The 23,976-nt window shown below is 35.8% G+C and overlaps 1 protein-coding gene across 1 annotated transcript in view; it reads left to right on the top strand.

Annotated features, from left to right (window-relative positions):
* oxt (Xylosyltransferase oxt) overlaps nucleotides 1–23,976 on the top strand; it is a 335,397-nt gene that overhangs the window by 20,748 nt on the left and 290,673 nt on the right. The window contains exon 2 of the mRNA XM_090406721.1: nucleotides 7,507–7,999. Within this exon, the coding sequence (XP_090262847.1) occupies nucleotides 7,507–7,999 (493 nt within the window). The remainder of the gene's footprint in view (nucleotides 1–7,506; nucleotides 8,000–23,976) is intronic.

The raw sequence follows: 23,976 nt of genomic DNA, 5'->3' as shown, positions 1-23,976 counted from the left end.
TTTTGGTTCATCTTCAAAATGTAGGCTTTTTATCCAAATCCTGTGATCTGAAGTAAAGTACTGAACCATTATATGGACTAGTTTTATGTCTATGATTTGAATTATCAATTGTTACAGCATAACTAGCAGTTTTTTAATCATCAGACATTTCATTGAAAATTAATGACAATATCACATTTATAATTATTGCTTCAGTTTTTGTGTGAATGGCTGAACATTTTAGTTCGAATAACTTTTCAGTTAACTTAGGTGTACAGTCTGATGTCATGCATTGCAGAATGATAAGCAAATGTTGCTTCTTTAGCAGCACATTTAAGGTCATCATCAGTAGCGTCTATTGATTTAAAATAAGCAGCAATATTAGAAGATGAAACACTACTTATTGTTCTCTTGTGTTTAGCGCTTTTTATATGATCTATATCACCTTTTCCCTTGTGTGCAACTGAGAAGTCTCCTTTATGCAGTGTGCAACTTACACAATCACTGTCATAAGAAGGTTTTAAAAACTTATACTCAGCTTGCTACTTTTCATTTAAACTGCATTTTCTCTTTTCCATAGTAAGTAAAGTAAGGAATGCAAAAAAAAAAAAAAAAAGAAAGGGTAGCAGACTTTTCAGACATAAATATCAAACACGCAAGGAGAATTACTAATCATTAAACACTAATCACCGGTAATTTAAAAATCCCAGACTTTTTTCAATCCTGAACACAGCCCCGGATGTAATTACAAATCCAGGACTGTCTGGGCCAATCCCAGATGTGTGGTAACCCTATACATATCCCAACAATGTACAAGTATTTAAATGTTCCTTATGTTCTCCTTTTCAGGTCTGATCAGTTGTGATGTCTGTATCCTTCAATTAAAATATGCATGCAAAATGTACTGTATTGTTTAAATAACATGGATAAGTAACATAAGTGATTGATATGTATTTCATCTAATGGGACAGGTTGGTTAATGAGAATGATGAATTCATTTGAAAATTGGAAATAAATAAATTAATGATACATACTTCTTTTAAATTAGCAGATACGTTGTGATGAAATGGATGACTTGAGAAATTAACTGGAATTGCAAATGCAAAAGCAGCGAGTAGCAGCAACTTTATGAGGAATGTGATCAATATAGTAGTAAAAAATCAAAGTTATAATAACAGAGGAAAGCCCCTACAGCCAATGAAAATACTACAAGTTTTCATTTTGTTGCTGGTAGGATGAGAAATCATTGTGGACAAATGTTAATGAACACATAATAGAACTGTTTAATGATTGCTTTATCAAATTATTTTATTCTGGTGAAATAAATTTTATTCCCAGAGGAATGGGGAAAGTCAAAGGATTCAAAGGATTGAAGTGATTGAAATTAACATATTTGAAATCTTAGTGTTCTAGATATCAACAAGGTCCACTAAGCTAGATAAGATTTTACCATATGTTTTAAATGATTACTTAAATATAAACTATGTATTGTTCTGTATTATGTTCCATTCATCCCACATAATTGTAGTGTTTTGTAAATCTTTTATCTGGGCACCTTGTCATTTGCCTTTTCCAGTTCTACAAAACTTAAATACAGATCTTTGTCATTCCCATGATTTTTCAAATGTTTGTCTTAAAGTAAAAATCTGATCTTGACAACCTTTATTTGGCCTGAACCCCCAGCTTGTTCAAGTTTCACTTACAGTCTTTCTCAACCTCTTTTCAAGTATGCTTGCATAAATCTTACCTGGAACACTTAGTAGAGAAATTCCTCTAATTCTTGCATTCAAATTTGTTCCCTTTTTTTATAGATGGGTACTATGAGCTACTCCAATCATTGGGAATTTGACCTTCTGACCAATCCTTCTGAATTATGTAGTATAGCCACAGCAAAACGTATACCTCCATACTTAAGCACTTCTGGTCGAATATCATCTACTACAGCTAACTTTCCATATTTCAAGTTTTTGACAGCTTTTTCTACTTCAAGTATTGATTTGCATTTCTCTTGAAAATTTTCTAGTATGGTTCTGTCATTGCTTGGTTCATTTTACCAGTCTTTCAAAGTAATTATTCTACACATCTAGAATATCCTTATCTTTGGTTTTCATGTCACTATTATCATCCTTGATTCCTTTTACAGTACTCTTTCCTCCATTTTTAAACTTCTTCAATAGCCTCCAGAACATTTTGTCACCTTTCTGATATTTATTTTCTATATTCTTACCAGTCTTCCCATGACTTTTGTTTAGCTACTTTTACACATAGCTTAGCTCTTTTACAATTTTCTCTGCATTCTTTTAAGGCATCTGTCGACTTATTTGCTAGGAACTTTTGATATGCTTTCTTCTTTTTCATGACTGCTTCTTTAACTTGTGTCCACCATGGTGTTTTTATTTTTCTATCCTTGCAGACAACTCCACTGCATACCTCCCTAGCTGAATTAATGTTTTGTCAGAGTTTGCTATTGAGACTCCAAAGTTTGGTTCTTGTTTTCAATTTGTTTATTTTTTTCTTCAATAATGTTTGTATAGTTGAGTCTACAATTTACTTGTAATCTGCTCAACTTTAATTCTTTTTAAACTTTTCTTACATGCTGTTCTTTAATGTGATATACAGTGGAGATGACAGAGACCAAAAAGTACAAGCAGGAGTCATGATTTGGATTCATAACACCCTTTCAAAATAGTTAAAACATTATAAATTATGAAATGAAAGAATAATAGAAGCTAGAATAAAAATAGAGGTTATTTAACAATAATTGGTTTATATGCCTCTGAAGAATAAAGAGAACAGGATAATGTTGAATTTTATAATGAAATTTATAATGAAAAAAATTTTCAATGAAAGTCTGGCTGCAGGAAAGGTGCCCAAGGAATGGAAGGAAGGTAAGATAGTGCCATTGCATAAGGGTGGTAACAGACTGGAAGTGTCTAATTATAGGCCAGTCTGTGTGTCATCAGTAGTTGTTAAGATCTTGGAGAAAGTAGTGAGGGATCGTATACAGCATTGGGTAGATGAGGGTAATGTTATCTGTGAGAGTCAACATGGATTTGTGAAAGGACGCTCTTGTTTTAGCAATATGCTAGCCTTTTATAATAAAGTTGCAAGAACATTAGATGAGGGAAAGGCATATACTGCAATTTTCTTAGACTTAGCGAAGGCATTTGACAGGGTGCCACATGATAAGCTGATATTTAAGTTGCATCACATGGGTCTGGATGTCAGATTGGTCAACTGGATTCAGGATTGGCTGTCTGATAGGTATCAGAGAATTGTGTATGGTGGAGCAGTTTCAAGGAGGCAGAGAGTTACAAGTGGGGTCCCACAGGGCTCAGTACTAGGACCTATATTGTTTAACCTTTATATCAATGACATTGTCAGTGGACTGCAAGGGGATGTTCAGTTGTTTGCAGATGATGCGAAGCTGGGAAGGATTATTAGTAATAGCAATTAGTGGTAGCCCCTGCAAGAGGATTTGAATAAGCTAGATAGATGGGCAAATGAATGGGGGGTGTCAGTTTAATGCAGCAAAATGTAAGGTCTTGAGGTTTGGGAAACATCAATGGGATACTGCATTCTCTATGGGAGGAGTTATACTGGAGGAAGTAGGGGAGACAAGAGATCTGGGGTTGATGAGTGATAGAAACCTGAAATTTAGGGGACATATTGCAAAGGTGGTGAAGGTAACACAGAGGATTACTGCAATTATGAGAAGGACACTGACCTGCAGAGATAAAAGGGTTATCATTCCTTTGTATAAGTCTGATCAAACCACACTTAGACTATTGTTCTCATATTTGGTCCCCAGGATTTGAAGGGGATAAATTAACTGTGGAAAGGATACAAAGACGGATGACAAAGATGGTTTCAGGACTGTACAATTTTGGTTATGAGGATCGGCTGAGGGATGTGGACTGCAGAGTTTGGTGGATAGAAGAAGGAGAGGTGATATGATCGAGACTTTTAAACTGTTGAGAGGTTGTTACAGGGTTGACACTGGGGAGTTCTTTTGCTTGGTTGAACTGCGGGAAGGCATGATTACAAGAGGCCATCCCTGGAAGTTACGAAAGGAAACTGTGAGCAAGAGGATGAGGAGTGGTTTCTTTGCGTGGAGGGTGGTTGAACCGTGGAATGCATTGCCTGATGGAGTGGTGAGAGCGAGAATGTTCAATGAGTTTAAAAAGTGGTATGATAGACTTTGTGTTTCTTAAGGGGGACCTCCCCTCGATGAATCTTGACAGACTTTATGTTCTTAGGAAAGACCTCACACGATGAGTCTTTTGACTCCATGGAGGCCTGAATAATAATAATAATAATAATCAGCTACAAGATATATATAATAAAATAAATAAAATTATGTCATTTTAGCAGGAGATTTAAATGCAAGAATTGGAAACACGAAAATTGATAATAATATAGGAATATACGGAGAGCATACTCTAAACAGGAATGGTAAAAAATTGATTCACTTTGTAGTTTGATAGATTTAAGATAAAATATTAGACTATTTTATCTTAAATGAAAAGACGTCAAAGTTTTCGTTAGATGTTAGAGTTCACAGAGGATATGAAATAAGCAGTGGCCACTTTCTCGTTAAAATAAAATTAAGATTATTCAAATTAAGTGGATATTGAATCCAACATTATTTCTTAGTCGAATAAAAAACTCAAAGATAGAAAATCTAAGAGTTTCATGCCGAATATAGAAAACTATAAAAGTTCGAGTTCAAGTGTAAGCCAACACATGTTACATGTTGGGGCAACTCGTAGTAAAGGTGGAGTAAGCTCCGATCACTGTCCTTAGTATTTTCCCATAATGTACAACACAACATCCTAAGAGATGTATGCTGTTATACATTACGGGAGAAGGTCACTACCCAGACCAGTTTCGACCTTTTTTGAGGTCTCATCAGTGAGTAGGTAGACCCAGATGTAAATACTGAGGTTACAGTAGTGCAGAGCTTATTTCTGCTAAGAGCTATATTTGGCTAAGAAATAATGTTGGATTCAATATCCACTTAATTTGATTAAACTTACTTTGCCGAAGTGAAGCCTATTGGCTCTTTATCTCGGTAATTTATTAGTGCACCCTTTGGTGACTCATACGGTAAAGAAATAAGCTCTGCACTGCTGCAACCTCAGTATTTACATCTGGGTCTACCTACTCACTGATGAGACCTCAAAAAAAAGGTCGAAACCGGTCTGGGTAGTGACCTTCTCCCGTAATGTATAACAGCATACATCTCCTAGGAGTTGTGTTGTACGTTATGAGAAAATACTAAGGACAGTGATTGGAGCTTACTCCACCTTTACTACAAGTTGCCCCAACATGTAACATGTGTTGGCTTACGCTTGGACTCGCCGAACTTTTATAGTTTTCTATATTCAGCATGAAACTCTTAGATTTTCTAATGTGAGTTTCTTATTCAGCTAAGAAATAATGTTGGATTCAATATCCACTTAATTTGAATAAACTTACTTCACCAAAGTGAAGCCTATTGGCTCTTTATCTCAGTAAAATTAAGATTACCACCTAAATGGCTATAAGTAACAAGAACAGAAAGAAAATTTAAAATATTTGTTTATAAAACTAGATTATTAAATGACACAAATATACAATGGCTATATGGACAAAGTATTAATCAATATTGATTAATATCTAGATAAAATAAAACAAAATGAAGAAATAGAATGGCTTAATATAAAAACGATACTAATTGCAGCAGCAAATGAAGGCTTAGGAAAGACCAAAAAATTCAGTGAAAGGAAAAAACTGAAGATATGAGATGATACAATCAAAGAAATAATCAAAATGAAAAAAAGAAGCCTATCATAAATGGTTAAGCAGTAAAAGATTAGAAGATGAAATAGAATATAAAAGAATAAGAGCCATTCTTCATGGAACAAATTTGTTTCTAATTTAGAACAACATGATTTATATAAAATAAGATCCAATGCATATAAGATTTTGAAACACTTGAATGCAGATACTAAAGAAAACATAAAATTAAACACCGAATTGAAATTAGAAGAATTTCTAAACTTATACACAGAATTGTGGACAGATAAATATTTTAAAAAAGACAACTGGCTAACATTTAATGAAAAGGAAATAACTAAAGAAGAATTAGAAATCAGCCTGAAAGAAACAGAAAATCACCTGGAGAAGATAAGCTAGGTTCAGAACTATATAAATATGCAGGAACAAGATTCAAAGAAAGACTCTTATTATTTTTAAATAAAATTTATTCAACTGGTAACCCCCCAATGGAATGAAAAAAAGCAATTGTGATTCCTAGCTTTTAAAAAGGTAGTAGAGCTGACCCTAAAAACTATAGAGGTATAAGTATACTAAATTCCTGTTACAAAATATATAGCAGAATTTTAAATAGCAAACTAATGAAATATTCCGGAAACTTTATTTTAGAAGTAGTACAGAATGGATTTAGGAAAGGACGATCATGTATAGACCCGGCCTTTTCCTAAAATTAATAATAGAGAAAAGAAGAGAATACAATTTACTTGGTTACTTAAGAATACTTTGACAAGCAGAGACAAGCAGGTTATTTTTTCTCTTTATCGAGCCTTGATAAGACCCCATCTTGACTACTGTGCGTAGATCTGGGCACCATGGTTTCTTCTTGTTGGGGAGGAGGTAGAGATGATCAGAGGCCAGTGACCAAGATGATAGGTGGTCTATGGAATGAATATAACGAGAACGATCTGTGGGTTACAGAAATTGGTTGATGGGCAGAAAGGGGGTGATATGATTCAGACATTCAAATTATTGAGGGGTTTTTACAAGATTAATTCAGAGGAAATTTTTCAGAACAGGTCTGGTGGTGGGAGAACCAGGGGGCCATCCATGGAAACTGAGCAAGAGTGGCAGAACTAGGGTTTTTAATTGGAGAGTGGTGAATGAGTGGAATAAGCTGCCACAGTTTGTTGTGGGTGCCATGACCGTGAATGAGTTCAGTGTTTAGAGCCTCTGTCGATGAATCTAAGGACTCCTTGGAGTTGCCTATAATAATAATAATATGCCTTTCTTAAATGGCTAAATATTGCATCACTAATTCTACCCCTGCCCCGCTCCCATTTGACCTGAATCCTATTCACAGCTGTTAAAATTCGTATATTGAAATATTTAGAGGCTCCTCTGGGAAATAATTCAAAACCCAGAGATTTAAAAAGAGACTGATTCAAACTACAAGTGTAAGTAATGATGTTTTAGAATTAAATAATTATTACTTACTTATTATTATTATTAAACAAGACCTCATGGAGTCATAACATAGTATTATTTAGAGTTAGTAATATTTCTAGATTTTTCTCACATTTTGTAAAGTGTACACACACACACACACACACATGATCAGTTTTCAGTATTAAGATAAAAATTCATGCAATCACGTAGCTACATAGGCATCAGTTATGTTTAATAGCAATACCAATGATAATGATTTAAGGCTGCTAAAGAATTTGCTTCTAATACAGTTTTTAAATTTTTTTTTTTTTTTTTTGATAGCTAACCCACCAGCAAGCTAGACAACGAACAGCTCATGTAGATCCCATGGTTAACAAGTTCCTGGAAGATTATGTCATAGATGACGAAGACTCTCCTAGTAATAATTGGGATAAAATTCTGAAAGATAGTAGCAGTAGAAACATATCACCCAGAGATTCAGATAAACTGAAAGGAACTGCAGATTTAGTTGTTCCGGCAGCCAAGGATCTTAAATACTTAAGAATTGTGCAAGTGCCTGGTGGAGATGGAAGTGATAAAATAACTAGTCATGTTATGAATGGAACAAGGAGGATTGATAAGAGTGATAGTAACATTCTAAACTTGGATGAACTTGATTTTAAGCCTTGGTGTAACATTACGAACCGTGAGGCAATTTTAGCCATTCATCGTGCTGTGACTCAAGCATGTAAGCAGGAGATAGTTAATGTCACGTGCCTTATACAACAGGGAGCTCTTTATCCAGTTAGATTACCTAGATATTGTCCAATAGAAGGTATGTAATTGATTATCATATAATTTTGCTGGGCTCTTCTACTGAATGCAACTACAGAAAGATATTCTACATATGAATTTAGTCAAAGAAAAAATACTTTAGATGTTCAGTTTTTATGTATTTATTTTATTTTTTTATAAATTTGTCCACATGACTTAGATATGTGCATTTTGGATTTTAGGTTGTATGTGTGTTGAAAAGTTATGTTCAAATATAGTTTCCTGATGAAGTTTGAAAATACTTAGTGAAATATTTGGATCACAGGATGTTCATGAATTTCATACTCGTTTCCTGTTTGATATTCGAGTTTGAATTATATATTCTGTATATATTCTGTATATAGCTTAAAAATCATTACAATAACCACCACAAGGGTGGCACTCTTGTACATTCATCAGAACCGATATGCCATGCCAGAGACTGCAAATCCTGGAATCCCCACTCTTTGATATACTTTGGACTCAAAATTTCTCTATCAAATCAACCTGCCTGTCTCATATGCTCTCTCTCTCTCTCTCTCTCTCTATTATTCTCCAAACTCTGTCAACCATTCTGATCTCTTCAACTCACTCTCTCTCTCTCTCTCTCTCTCTTTAAAGCTCGACTTTCTGTAGTCGAAATACCCCAGTAGTGAGGTCCTCCTTCATGGGAACTTCAATGTCCACAACTTATATCGCCTCCCCTTCTCCAGTTTCACCGATCAAGCAGGCATATGCAAAGCCCAAATCCACCCAGCCATTGAATATTGCTCCCATATTTGGGGTGGTCACCTAAATCCTCTCTAAGATTGCTCACTTCTATCCAGAAGAGCGTGATCTGGCTAATTAACGATCCCTCTCTCTAATTAATGATCCCACTTGTGTGAGAGAGAGAGATCATTAATTACATACAATCCCTCTCTCACAGACATTCAATTTCTGCATTGTACCTCTTCTGTTCTTTTCTATGCATGCTTTCATGTATGGTGCTTTGCTGAGTTGGCCACTATTATTCTTCCATTCTCCTCCAAAATCATTAAAGCAAGAGCCACTGCTAACCAACACCCATTTACAGTCCAGCTTGAAACTGACCAAACCAACTTCACTGCCTCCTTTTTTCATTCCATCTGCTTCTGTTTTTTGGAAGTCTTCCCACTCTGTCTTCCCAAAATATTACAATCTTCAGATTTTCAAGCAAAATCTGAATGGATTCCTCCTTTCTTCTATTCCTCTTTTCCACACATGGCACTAATGTACTATAAGTCTTGTGGCTTTTTGTATGTTGATCAGATATAAAAAAATAGAAATAAAAAAAGAATGTACATATGTATAGAAATTTGGAGAGTATTGAATAAAGAAGAGAGCCTTCCTCCTTAACTTACTTCTGTCATATCTAGGTAATAAGCTGACAGTTTTTACTCTCTCACTTTTCTTTCTTACTTCTTTCACTACTACTCCTTGAAATTAAAGTCCATTTAGGACCTGGGCCTGTCTCAGGATAGCCTTCCATTCTTCACGATTCTGTGCCTTGTTCCTCCAGTTCTGTACTCCCATTTTCTTTAAATCATCCTCCACATCGTCAAGCCATCTCCTTTTGGTCGTCCTCTGGGCCTTGATCCACCCAGTCCAGACACAAAGACCTTTTTTACGGCTCATCCCCCATTTGCTGAACGTTTCCTAGCCATCCCAGTCTTCTCACCTTTATTTCAGTAATAATATCCATTTCATTGAATTTTTCCATTATTTCTTTGTTATTCCTCACTCTCCGAAGTCCATTCTCATTAATTGGGCCAAAGATCTTTCTTACTACCTTTCATTCCCATATTTGTAATCAGTTTTGATCTCTCTGGATCATTTTCACGACCTTACAAAAGTACAGGTTTGAGGATTACTTTATATAGCTGGATTTTACTTTTAATCGAAACCTAGATTTTAATAGTGGTTGAATACCTATAATAAGTTCTATTCGCCGCAGGTATTCTATAGGTAATTTCAACTGACACATCATTACTTTCTGTTATTACCGAACCCAAATATGTGAACTACTGGACTTGTTCAAAGGTTTCTTCATCTACCATGAAATTTTGGATATTTCCAGATTTTTGTTTATCTCTGGCAACAGTTTTAGTTTTCGTTTGTTTGTAGTCCCAGTTTCTTTGCCTCCTCTCTCATTTGTCTATAACCCTCTCTCTCTCTCAAAGGCTTTTCTCAGTCCTTCCAATACAGTCCACATCATCTGCAAAAGCCAAAAGCTGTAGACTTCTATTCATAATAGTTCCACCTTTGTTTATGATTACATTTCATATTACCCTTTCAAGGCATAGGTTAAAAAGCATTGTTAATAGTTGATCTCCTTGTCGTAATCCTTTGGTAATCCTGAACTCTGATGTGAGTTCATCCTGTATTTACACTCTACACATGGTATTTCTGATTGTCATTTTGACTAATCTTATCAGTTTGGATGGAATTTTTTGAATTCCTTCATGACTTTGAATAGCTTATCTCTATTGATGTTATCATAGGCTTGTTATCATAAAGCCACATTGATAAGTCACCCAGCATTTCTTCTATGAAGGGTTGCAATCTAGTTGCCAGTATCCTTGCAAATATTTTGTAAATTACTGCTAACAGTGATATTCCTCTATAATTTTGGCATAGAGACTTGTCATTTTTCTTATGTTCTTATACTATTATCTTCCCTTATGTATAGGGAAGATAATAACAATGTCCCATTCAGTAGGCATAGACTCAGTTTCCCATATCTCTGAAAAGCACTCATGTATTTTGATCAATAGTGATTGCCTACTGTATTTTAATATCTCGACTGGTATTCCATATTCACCAGGTGGTTTATTATTTTTCATTCTCTTTAGGGCTAATTCCACCTTGTGTAATTCTGGTGCTTCCTCTGTCTCAGCTTTTCCCATACTTGCCAGGGGTTCGTTAAACTCATCTTCTTCTGAAACATTAGTTTCCAAGCTTGTTTTGTCCTGAAGGAGATCTTCAAAATATTCAGCCCACCTTCTCAAAATGTCCTCCTTCCCACCAAGCAAGTTGCCCTCACAGTCTCTGCAGAAAGTTGTTCTAGGTTGAAATCCACCTTTAATTTCCTTTATCTTATTATGCATTTTCTTAATTTGTCCTGTATTCTTCAAAATCTCAATTTTATTTAGCTTTGCCTTTTCCCATTCACACTTCTTTCTTCTACGTATCTTTTTGACTTATTTTCATTTTTTTCTATATTCATACTCATTTGCTCAAGTTTTCTGTTCAAGCATCTTTAGATGAGCTGTATTTCTGTCTTCAACACATTTTCTACATTCCAAATCATACCATTCATTTCGTTTATCACTGTTTCTGAATCCCAGGACTTCTTCCACTTTGGTAATTTTATTCTTGATCCTTTCCCATTTTTTATCTATAGTCATATCATTTGTATATTCGTCCTCTTTCTCTTCATTTATTTTTTCTTTCAATCTTTCAACATATTTTTGTCTGATTTTTCCATCTTTTAATTTTTGGATGTCATATCTTGGTGTTCTCCTTCCTCTACCTACCATATTAATTTTTATCCTTTGTTTATATTTAATTCTGGATCCTTATCACAATCCACCCCTCTAAAACTTCTTACATCAATGATATCAGTCGCATGTCGTCTATCAATCATCACATGATCTATCTGATTTTCCATTATTTCATCTGCCGATCTCCAGGTAACTTTATGCACTTTTTTTATGTGGAAAACAGTTTGTATATATGATCATATTTTTGCCACTTGCAAAATCAATTAGTCTCGTGTATTTTCATTACTTTCTTCATGTGCACTATCTCTTCCAATTGTTGGTCGGAAGGTTTCTTCCTTTCCTATTTTGGTATTCATTTCTCCTATAACCATTTTAACATGTTTCGGCGATGATCATATATCCTCTCCAGTGATTCATAGAAATTCACCTTGTCTTCTTCACAAGTTCTCGGTTGGTGCATGTGCACATATAAGTGAAGTACTGAACATCTTAAACTTTATTCTCAGTACACAAAGGCGTTCATTAACTGGTCTAAAATCAAGAACCAAGTGTTTCCATTTTTTATCAAGAATGCTGTACCAAAGGATTTTTGGTCTCCTCCACTATAAAAAATAGTATGTATTCTGGTATCAAATATGCCACTTCCTTTCCATCTCACCTCCTACAATGCTGTTATTTTCACTCTGTATCTCTGTAGTTCCTCACACGCTCTTCAATGCTCCTGGCCTGTTGAGGCTCAAGACATTCCAGCTTCCAAACCAATATTCATAATTCTTTTTCTGTTGTCCAGGTCATTCCGTGAAGTCTGTCCAGTTAATTTTCCTTTTGATTTTCTTAACAAGTTGAGTTTTTACAGGGCAGGGTTGTTAGCCCTATGCCCAGCCTTACAAGAAGGAACCTGGCTATACCACCCAGGGACTGAGTACCCATTTTAGTCACCTTTTACGACATGCATGGGCTACATTGGGACTATTCTTTAACCCCTGTCATCACACTGGGACTTAATTCTTTCAACAAATTATATTTATCATTACTTAAATCATTAGTTCATACAAGCACTACCATCTCCTTTTCTTTTCTCTTTCTCTCTTACATTTGATGTATTTTTAATTTTTTTAAATTTTAATTTTGTTTCCTGGAAGCTCAAAGTAGTGACTACTTTGCAAGTGCAAATTTCATGATTGAATCACCATACCATATTGGTTCATTTTTCTTATATTCTAATTTACTTACCTTATTTTTAGTATAATTATTCTCTTTTTTCAGTCATTCATTTTTCTTTTCTGCTTCTGCTCATTTTCTTGTCTCTTGCCTGAGTTTCTTTAGTTGTTTCTTTTAATTGGTGTATTTCAAGCATTAAATTATCCTCACTGATATCCTAAATAATGGTGCTGCAATGCTTCTACTTATTTTTACTAAGATTTCCATCTCTGTCTGCTTCGTTAACTTGTACTGTGTTTAATTTTGCAACTATTTAATAGTAGCTGCACAATTGAACACAAACTAGTAATTTTCGGTGTTTTTTTTACCATCAGCCTCCTCTCCCCTCACACACACACACACACATGCACAAAAATCTATAACAGGATAGTGCCATGTGTGGACGGATTAAGTGGTTGTGGGGGGGGGGGAAGAGAAGGAATGAATCAGTTAATGTATTTCTGGAGGAGTTGGAAATGGTATTCATTGAAGTAAGTGGCATGGGAGCCGGTAAACTAGTAAACTTGGTTCTCTCAGCCAAGTCAATCTGACCATCCCATGTTAATGCCACCTAGTTCCATAAACAGAGCTCTAGGGAACAAGTATTGTTGGCTTAGCATGCCATCCTGAGTTCAAGGAAATGCCAACCATGTATCCAAGTAGTATATGAATTTCATTTCTGGTGAAGAAACACCACAGCCTTGCATATTGGAGATATGAAGTGTCTATGGCCATGTTTCATCTCCCCCCCCTCACTAATTATTAATTATTATTATTATTATTATTATTGTTCCGGGAAACTCCAAGGAGTCGACAGACTCATCGAGGGAGACCCTAACATCATGTCAAGAACAACTATTCAACATTCACACAGTATCTATCATACCTTGCCTTGAACTCATTCACGGTCGTAGCACCCACAACAGACTCTGGAAGCTTATTCCACTCATTTACCACTCTCCAAGTAAAGAACCTAGCTCTAACACCCTTGTCAACCACGCTCTTGCCCAGCTTCCATGCATGGCCCCTAGTCCTCCCACCACCAGTCATATTTTCAAAAATATCTTCTGGATCAATCTTATAAAAACCCTTCAGTAATTTGAATGTCTCAATCATATCACCCCTCCTTCGCCTATCGTCCAATTTCTGCAACCCACAAATCTTCAACCTATTCTCATAAGGTTCATTCCACAGACCTGCTATCATCTTGGTCACTCGTCTCTGGACCCTCTCCACTTCCTCCCCATCACGAAGAAACCCTGGTGCCCATAGCTGGGCACAGAAGTCCAGATGGGGTCTTATCAAGGCTCGATACAGAGGAACAACAACTTGTTTGTCTCTGCATGTTAAAGTATTTTTCATAAGCCAAGTGATTTGGTGAGCTGTTTTAGTTACTTTTGCAATGTGCCCCCTAAACTTCAATTCCCTATCCACCAACACTCCCAAATCCCTGGCCTCATCAATCTCCTGGAGTACGGTTCCACCAATGCGATATACTGCTGCTATTCTTTTCACCCCAAAGTGCATAACCTTACACTTTGCCACATTAAATTGACATCCATTTTTCCTAGCCCAGTCCTCCAAACTATCCAAATCATCCTGTAAAATTTTGACATCCTGTGCACTCACAATTGCTCTACCCAACTTTGCATCATCAGCAAACAAGTGAACACTTCCTCTCAGATCCTTTCCAATATCATTGATGAACAAATTGAAAAGCAGTGGTCCAAGAACAGAGCCCTGTGGCACTCCACTAGTCACAAGACGTCTTTTAGACTCCACTCCTGAATAAACCACTCTTTGATATCTCTCCTTCAACCACCCTCTTATCGATCTCACCAACCCTATATCTATACCCATCTGCTCCAGTTTACTGATTAGGGTTCCATGTGGTATCCTATCAAAGGCCTTGGCAAGGTCCAGCAGTATCACTGTAAACTCCAGTTTACAGTGATACTGCTGGATACTCAAAGTGATACTCAAATTCCAGTATGAATAGGCACCACTCTCTTTCTCTACAGTTGAACTCCTCGTTGACCTCACCAAACCTTTGGGCATAAGCTTTGTCAAAGTTTAGAGAAATAATGTGATTGTACTCTTGCCATTTTCAAAGATTTGATCTAGTTTGATCTGTCATAGAGGCCTCCTCACCAAACCATCTGCCAGCGGCCTGACTTCTGACCACTGCAATCGGATCAGTAATTTTTTTTTTTCGTTCTGATTATTTGTTACATGTCATAGTTTCCTCTATTCATGTTTCTCCATCAACGTAGAGTGTGCACGCCAAAGCGCAAAGCCTTCAGTTACTGCAGTGCTATGTGCTTTTACACGTGCTCTTTTTCTTGTAGATTAATGACCTCCTCTCACAAACCATAAATCTTGTTTGTAGTTTTATAGATGATAGAGTACTGTTTCTCTTCATTTGAGAAACCTTGCAGTTTTCAAATGATTCTAGATCTTTCCTGTACTCTTGATAATATTCTGATCTCCAGTCAAGACCACTTGTCTCTTTTTTTAATGACTTTCACATCTAACCTATGCTAGCACAAACATATCACATCCATACCCTCCTCAGCTTCCAAAAAACTTAGTATGCTTTTTTGTTTGAAACATTATCTCTCACTTGCAGTCTACTTTTAACACTTTATAAATCTCAAATCTGCTTTGTCTTAGAATGTGATTTTCCCATTTGAGGTAGTGCACCAAAATCCTTCTTAACAATGCTTGTTATTCAGGTGAGAACAACTGCTTAGTAGATGATCCCTGTGTTTCTCTAATAAACTTCCAGTCATTTTCTTATAAATTCTCTCCACATCATGCTCTTCTTTGATTCTTCTATTTGTGCTCATTGGAAAACGCTTCCTGCCCCCATACCACTTACTTCAATCAATACCATTTCCAACTCCTCCAAAAATACATTAACTGATTCATTCCTTCTCCCCCTCTCCCCACTAACTCCGTCCACACATGGCACTATTCTGTTATAGATTTTTGTGACTTCTTGTGTGTATGTGTGGGTGGGGGGGGGGGGAGGCTGATGGTAAAAAAAACACCAATAAATGAATTTGTGGCATTATTTTCATGCAGTGATATTACACTGAAGAATACTTTGTATCTTTACTTTTTTTTTATTAACTTCATGGCCACCACTTTTGTTATAACTTCTTTCTTACTTCAAAAAATGTTGAAACTATGTTGGATTAAGCAAAATCTCATCATCATCAAATTCCTGACATGTACCCTCAAGGGGTACATGTCAGGAATACACAAGCCTTCTCAACGGTTTCTCAAGTATACTTACATAAAACTTACTAGGAACACTGGTAGAGAAATACCTCTGTAATTCTCATATTCAGTTTTATTTCTCTTTTTATATATGAGTACTATGAGAACTCTGCTCCAATCATCTGGAATTTGTCCCTCTGTCCCGGCCTTCTGAACTATGCAGTGCAGCCATTGTAAGACTTTTATATCTCAATACTTGAGCATTTCTAGTCAAATATCATCTACTCCAGCTGCCTTTCCACATTTCAGGCTTTTGATAGCTTTTTCTATTTCAAGTATGGATATGTATTCTTGATTGCATGCCTGTTGAGTGTTTATTGCCATTGTCATTATTTGTTTCATTTAGCAATTTTTCAAAGTAATTACTCCATACTTTAAGGATATCTTTTTCTCCAGTTTTCATGTCACCTTTGTCATCTCTAATTCCTTTTACAGCACTCTTTCCTCCATTTCTGAGCTTCTTCAACAACCTCCAGAATATCTTGCCACCTTTTTGATATTTATTTTCTATGTTCTTACCAAAATCTTCTTGTGACTTTTTTTTAGCTAGTTTTACACAGTGTTTAGCTTTCTTACATTTGTCTCTTTATTCTCTAAGAGCACAAGCTGACTTATTTGCTAAGAACTTTCTATATGCTTTCTTCTTTTCTTTCACTGCCTCTTTAACTTCCTTTATTCACCATGGAGTTTTGATTTTTATATCCTTGCAGACAACCTCACCACAAGCCTCTCTGGCTGAAACAATCAATGTTCTCTTCAGGGCTTGCCACTAAATCTGCAATGTTTGGTTCCCGTTCTCAAACTCTTTCATTTTTTCTTCAATAATATTTGTGTATTTTAGTCTGTAGTTTATATCTGAGAGCTGCTCAACTTTTATTTGCTTTAAAACTTTCTTACATGTTCTTCTTTTCAATATGAAATTCAATTTTATTCTACTCAAGACTAAATGGTGATCAGTTCCAATTTCAAATCCTCTGTACACTCTAGCGTCCTGCACCAGGGAGAAAACATCACTATCGACAATAACATAGTCAGTGAGACTTTTCTTATTGTTTGCCTCTGCTCTCCATGTGAATTTGAATTTCTCTCCATGCAAAATCATATTACATTTAAATATATCTTAGTATTGAACTTAACTTCCTTGTTCTTTTAATGTTATATAATATATATCATCAGATTTCTGATATGTACTCTCAAGATGTGTACAGGATATTATTATAGTACTACATGGAAAGTTATATCATTACAACTTCCAGTTGACAAGTTTCCTCAAAATAAATCTGTTATCTGTCAAGAATTCAATATTATTAAAAGTGGATATTAAAGATTCAACATTATTTCAAAGCCTAAATAATGTTGGATCTTTTAATATCCACTTTTTCTATGTAATTTACTTTGCCAAAATGAAGATGTGTTTCTCTTTCTTCTAAGGCATTTCTTTCTATATCAATCCACCTATATCTTGGTCTTCCTCTGGGTCATTTTCTTGCCACCCTAGAAAAGAACACTTGGTTTGCTAGACTTTCTTTTGCTATTCTGTTCAAGTGACCATACCACTTGAGATTAGCTCTGCTAACACATTCCTTAATGCTAATAATGACAGGTTCTTTCCTAATATCCTAATTTTTAATGTGGTACCATCATTGACGGAATCTGTTCACTCTCCTAATTTTTCTTAGAAATTTCATATATGTGGTCTCCAATCTTTGATTAACTGTTTTATTTTAATCCACCTCTCAGATGCATAATCTAAAATTGGCTTGAACACTGTCTTGTATACAGCAAGTTTGGTGTTTGACTAATTTCTCTTATTCTATATAAATTTATTCAGTTGACTTCCTACCATACCAGTGTTGATAAATTCTGTTGTCAGTTTCCATATTTAATTGTAGAGTTGGATCATTTGGTCCAATCCCATGACAATCCCATGTTTGCGAGCAGTTTGTTCCTCACTTGTGTAAGCATGCTGCAAGCAGTAGTGTCATCATAGCATTAATTGAGAGGATCCGACATACCAGGAGTGCTTTCTGCCACAATGCAAAGGGCATTTGGAGATACCACGAACTGTTAACACAAATGAGAATCATGGACGTGTGTGGAGCAATTGTTAGTCTCCGAAATGCAGTCAACAGTGCACAGTGGTAAAACTTGGGATACCGAGGTGGTTACTACAGAGAATCCTTAAGGAGCTGGGTGCCTTTTTGTACAGCACTCAGGTGGATCAGTGTTTAACTGCAATGGATTATGCTGCACAGCAGGAATATTGTGCATGTGTGCTGGCCGATGTCTATGAGAGCTCTACTGTCCTTCCTCCCGAATGTCTGGTTCTCAGATGAAGTAAATTTTCATCTAAGCAGTCATGTAAATAGACAGATCTACAGGTTTCTTGATTTCTCAAGACCTGAATTTGTCCAAGAGAAACCTCTTCACAGCAAGAAGGTCACCGCATGGTGTGCGGTTTCTGGCCATGGCATAACCGGGCTCTACTTCATTGAAGAGGGTTGTGTAACTGACCTTGAATAGCAAATACTACATCGATAATGTGTTGGTTCCGTTCACCCAGGATTTGCACTGAATGTGTCGTACAAAAAACATTTCAGGCACGATTATTTCAATAGGATGGAGCAACCTGCCACATATCATGCAGTTCTAGAACCTTTCCCGGAGGCTCATTTCAAGGTTCAGAGAATTCCCGTATCCTTCACATTCTCCTGATCTTGCATCGCTTGATGCCTTCGTTTGGGATATGTTGAAGGAATGGGTATTCCTTTTCTGGGTATTTCCACCATGACCCACCTTTAGACCTTGATGAACTTAAGTTATAAAATTACACAATGTGTCCAGCAGGTGTCCCAATCCTCATCTCCAAGATGATAGAGAACCTTTGCACATGCAAAGGTTCTCTATCTCGCGAAACCTGTCTTGAAAGACAAGATGCCCATTTTCAGCATGCAATCTACCGTTGTTAATGCTTTATTTGACCAGGATTCCACTGATAATTGTGGATGTGCATATCATCATGTGCAAACACATATTTCTTTGTTAATAAATCTGTTTACTCCGTACCATATATCATTGTAGCAATTTTTTTTTTCCCTGCCATACTGTATTTTTAATGTTACTACCTATTTTCATTTTTTTTGTCTTTTTATTACTGATTTTCATACCAACTTTATTAAAACAGTTATTCAATGTAGCCAGGGAATCCTGCAGAATTTTACTGGATTTATGTAGGAATATAACATTATCTGTATATAAAGTAAAGATATGAGATTAACATTTCCAATTTTGATATCAGGATTTATACCACTTTCCTTCATAATGTGATACATATAGATGATGAATAACAGAGGGAATGTGTATCCTTTTCTAACACCTGATTTAACACTAGACCATCTTTCTGTTCCTCATTCAATTCTAACTGCCGACTTCAAATAAAGAGTAAGTGTTGTTTGATATAATATCCCATCTACACCACATAACCATAGTGTTTTGAATAGCTTTATTCTTGGCACTTTGTCATATACATTTCCTAGATCTAATAATTAGATCTAGAAAATGTAGAATACAAATCCTTGTTATATTCCAATAATTTCTCGGCTGTTTACCTTAAAGTGAAAATCTAGTATTTGCATTCTCCACCAAGCTTCCCTTTGACAGTCTTTTTTAGCATTTCCTCAAGTATGCTTGAGTATGCTATTTCCCTTTTTATAGATGGGGTACTATGAGAGCTCTATTCCAATCATCCAGAATTCGACTCTCTGACTAGGCTGTCTAAATTACTTCATTGCAGCCACTGTAAAACGTTTATACCTTCATATTTGAGCATTTCTGGTCATCTATTCCAGTATTGCCTGATATAACATTTTGTATTTGTTACTTAAAGAGATCTCATATGCTGCGAATTCTTTTGCTAGTTCTGTTTCTTTATATATGTGTGTGTGTGTGTGTGTTTTACAAATGCCTTTATTTTGTATTCATTATGTTAATTCCACCTACAAAATGGGTAAAGCTAGCATAACTTTTGTAAACCTAATAGTATATTGGTACCTCAGGTATTAGGTCATCAGGAAACCTTGCTCTAGAGATCAAAGAACGTTTTTGTAAGCTATTTCAGTAGTTTTTGCATTAAGTAAGGGTCATCTTCCATCCAAAGATATTTGCATACATCCATAACACAATGTAATCTGAACTGTAGCTGTTGATTGGAGATAAAATTCACTCTACCAACCTAGCCAGTTTTCATTAATACTTTTGGAACTATAAGTTCAAAAAATATTGGATTAAATATCAACGGAAACGATTTAAGTTCATTTTGTCCAAGAGATAAGAAGTTACCATACTTTTTTATCTATCAAAAAAAAAATCAGTTTAGAAAAAAATAAGCATAACATAGTAAGGAAAAAAGTTAATATTATATTGATATATTAATTAATAGTTAATATATAGTAACTTATACAAACCAAGGGTAATTTTTTTTCCATTGGCTCATTTTCTTAATATCAAACTATAGCATCAAAAGTAGACATACATCACTTTAGATAAAAGCAGAAAAACAAAAGACCTTCAGTGTTGCAGTTATCATTAGTACAAATTCTCAAACTATGTTTTCGAGTTTGTTGGATGTCCTGTGTGTTTCAGATTTTGATATCATCTTTTCAAATGAGAGGTTACAAAACTTATAGTCTCTGAGTGCTGTGTTTGGGCAAATGGTTAAAGATAAAGAAGAAACAAACTGATTATGTTTATTGAACAGCTGGAGATTGTAGTCCAGGGAAATGAGGTAGATGGAATGAAGGAGGGCAAGAAGTTAGTATGGTTAATTTGAAGCTGAACTGTGTATAGTCAAACATTTTACTTATTTCATCTGTTTACTGATTTCCAAAGTTGCCAGAAGCATAGCATAGCCAAGTGAAAAAAAACTTCCATCAACTATCTCTAATTCAGAGAATTTTATTAATAAGGTGTGACACCTTTTGGCAACTTGTACATGGAAATATGACTTCTCCATTACTTCTATCTTAGTATCACCACCTCTTGGTCTGGCTCCTACTGATGAGACCTTAATGAAGGTCGAAACCAGTCTGGGTAGTGACCCTTCCCTTAATGCATAGTATTATACATGTCTGCAAGGAGATGTGCTTTGCATTATGGGATACTAAGGCAAGTGATGAGAAGTTATACCACCTTTGCCATGAGTTGCCCCAATCCTGAAAATACTTCAGGCACAAACTTTGTTTGCTTACACTTGGATAAAGGATTAAACCAAATATATAATTGCTATCTGGTTTATCCTCCTGACTATGGATATGCAGTCTGATACTGTTTCTCTCAAACAATCGCTGACCACTTCCTATGCCTTACTGACATTCATTCATTCCTTGCAGCTTCTCAAGCAATGGCACTACTCTAAGATGCCTCCTAAGTCTGTCATAATTACCAGCTATTTATGGTTCAACATAAACCATTTCTTGACAGAGAATTTTACATATTTTGCAACCTCCCAGAACAAGACTGCATGGTCACTCTTCTCGATTGGAGCCAGAGTGTCTACCTTGGTTATGGGTACATCTTCTGATTCTATTACCAGATCCAGCACTCTCAAACCCCTTGTTCCCTCTATATTATGCTGTTATAGGTAATTATCCCTTAGCAAATGTATGAATTCCACTTCCATGTTGCCATGCCTATTTCCTTCTTTATACCTATGTCTACATAGATGAAGTCTCCCATAATAATTGCTCAGCCTGTACTCATTATGCTAATCTGGCTGTTCATCGCATCCACATCTTTCTGTGGACCTCTTGGTCAATAGGCAGAACTGGCAACATGCTTTGTCTCATTGGCCTCTATCTTGCACCAGATAGCATCAAATGAACCATCTCTCCATACCTAAAATCCTCTTTAATTTTAGTAGAAGTTTTCATGTATCATCAGCAATACCTCACCTCCTGTCCTACTCCCTCTATCCTTCCTGAAAAATGCAATATCCTTACCATTCTATTCCCTTACTATATCATTTTCTGTCAACCAAGTCTCATTAATGCCTATAATTTTTAACCTAGTCAAGCTGACCAGCTCCCAAAACTGCTGTTCTTTATTTGTGATACTTGTGGCATTTGTGTATATGCATTTCAACATCTCCTTGGATCCACAGTTATCCTTGTGTAATCTCACTACCAAACCATTTGGATTTGAAACTTGTTTACATAATCATTTCAGTCCACACTCATTTGTCTCAGGGGTGGCTGATCCCACACTTGACTGCTTCCCCTCTCCTAATATGTCTAGATTCCCTAGGTTTGTACTGCCTACCTCTCAATGAACAACACTCTCTCCAAACATCTAACTCCAAAACGATTTAAATGCAGTTCATCAGACATATACAAGTCCTTTTGCTCATCAACTTCACTCCATACATCTATGAACTGCACACCATTCCTTCTACACAGTCTTCTCATTGACTCATTTAAATCATAGCTCTTTTTTCAATTCACTTCTGTCATACCAAGGCAGCAGACACAATTCTTACTTTCTCACTCTTCTTTTTTGCTTCTATCAGCAACTTTCATATCTTCTCTCATTGCATATTTTTCATTTTTCAAATTATTCATACCAGCTAGAACAATCTGTTCTTTCACTTCTCTTCTCTGCAGACTAACAACTTCATTAACATCATTGATCTTTGCACCTGGGTAACATACTTTCATCACTTCCTCATTAAGTACACCTCTTATCATCAAATCTCCATACCATATCTTTGCCTTATTCCCAGTGTCTTACAATTTCATACTATTCTCCTTCACTGTTTTTTTTTTTTTTTTCATTCTCCTTCCTGATGTACCACATGACAATCATTTTGTCAGTTGCTATTGGTCACATTTTGTCCTGTGAAAGACACCACGTAAGCATGCTGTTTCACTCGTTACGGTTACCCCATTGTCCACATTACCTTCAGCCACTCCTTTGACATTCCGTGTACAGAATATATACAGAAGTGTTATAACACTTTCACTGTCTTGCCTTGCAACTAGCATTATTAATATTAATTGCTTCATTCTTCCTCTTTCTACAAGGTTTGCATTTCTTGCACTCTCACACAAAATATTTTTGACTCTCTCTCTCTCTCTCTCTACTTTCACTTTCATACCATTAACCATTCAATTTACTCTTGGTAACAAGTACGTAGCACACACTACATCATACGAAATCCCCCCATGCTGCACGAAGTGAACAAGGAATCCTTTGGTCACTATTTTTCTCATGTGCATTAGTGCCATGAAAAATGCTTTCCGAATGATATTGCATTTTAAATTCCACAAACAAATACACAACTTTACTGTCTAAAGTACGGAAAATAGAAGCGAAAATAATTACTAAAATTACTAATATTCACTAAAATAAAAGACTTATCTGTATCACATGCAGCAACTATGTGCTCCATATTAGCTGCATTATTATTATTACCATTACATCCTCCATGGAATTGACAGACTCATTCTGTGAGATTCATTCAACTGGCAGCATATTTATCATACTGAATCTTAAAAATACTAGCTGAATTTCATCCCTTTGTGATGGTCTTCAAAACTCTGTTTGCTTTTGTTTCATAAGATTTCATTAGTTTTTTCCAGTTTCCAATGTTCTTGTATTCCAAGTTTCAATAATCCAAATAGTGGTAGTTATGCTCTCAGGAAACTTTTCTAGATAATTCTTTACACTAATTCTGATTGTTTTTCTTATAGATATACATTACATTTCACCAGGAGATTCTTTGCATTTCTGTACCATTAAAGGGATGCCAGGAACCCTGGGCCATGGTTTGAAGGTAGGGCATTAGTTTCCCTTGCAAATAGTTTCATCCTTGGACTGTGCTTGCAAACATGTCAAGCACTGCCATGCCTCCTAGCTGATTTCATTTCTAGAATTATTCCCCCCCCCCCCCCCCCCAAAAAAAAACTACAAGATTGCATATCTAATAATAATATTT

This window comes from Typopeltis vanoorti, chromosome 17 (genome assembly GCF_054136105.1).
Source record: "Typopeltis vanoorti isolate ZY-2024b chromosome 17, IOZ_Tvanoo_1.0, whole genome shotgun sequence".
NCBI classification, from domain to species: domain Eukaryota; kingdom Metazoa; phylum Arthropoda; class Arachnida; order Uropygi; family Thelyphonidae; genus Typopeltis; species Typopeltis vanoorti.
The sequence above is the reverse complement of the archived record's forward strand: the minus strand, read 5'-3'. Positions and strand labels throughout refer to the sequence as shown.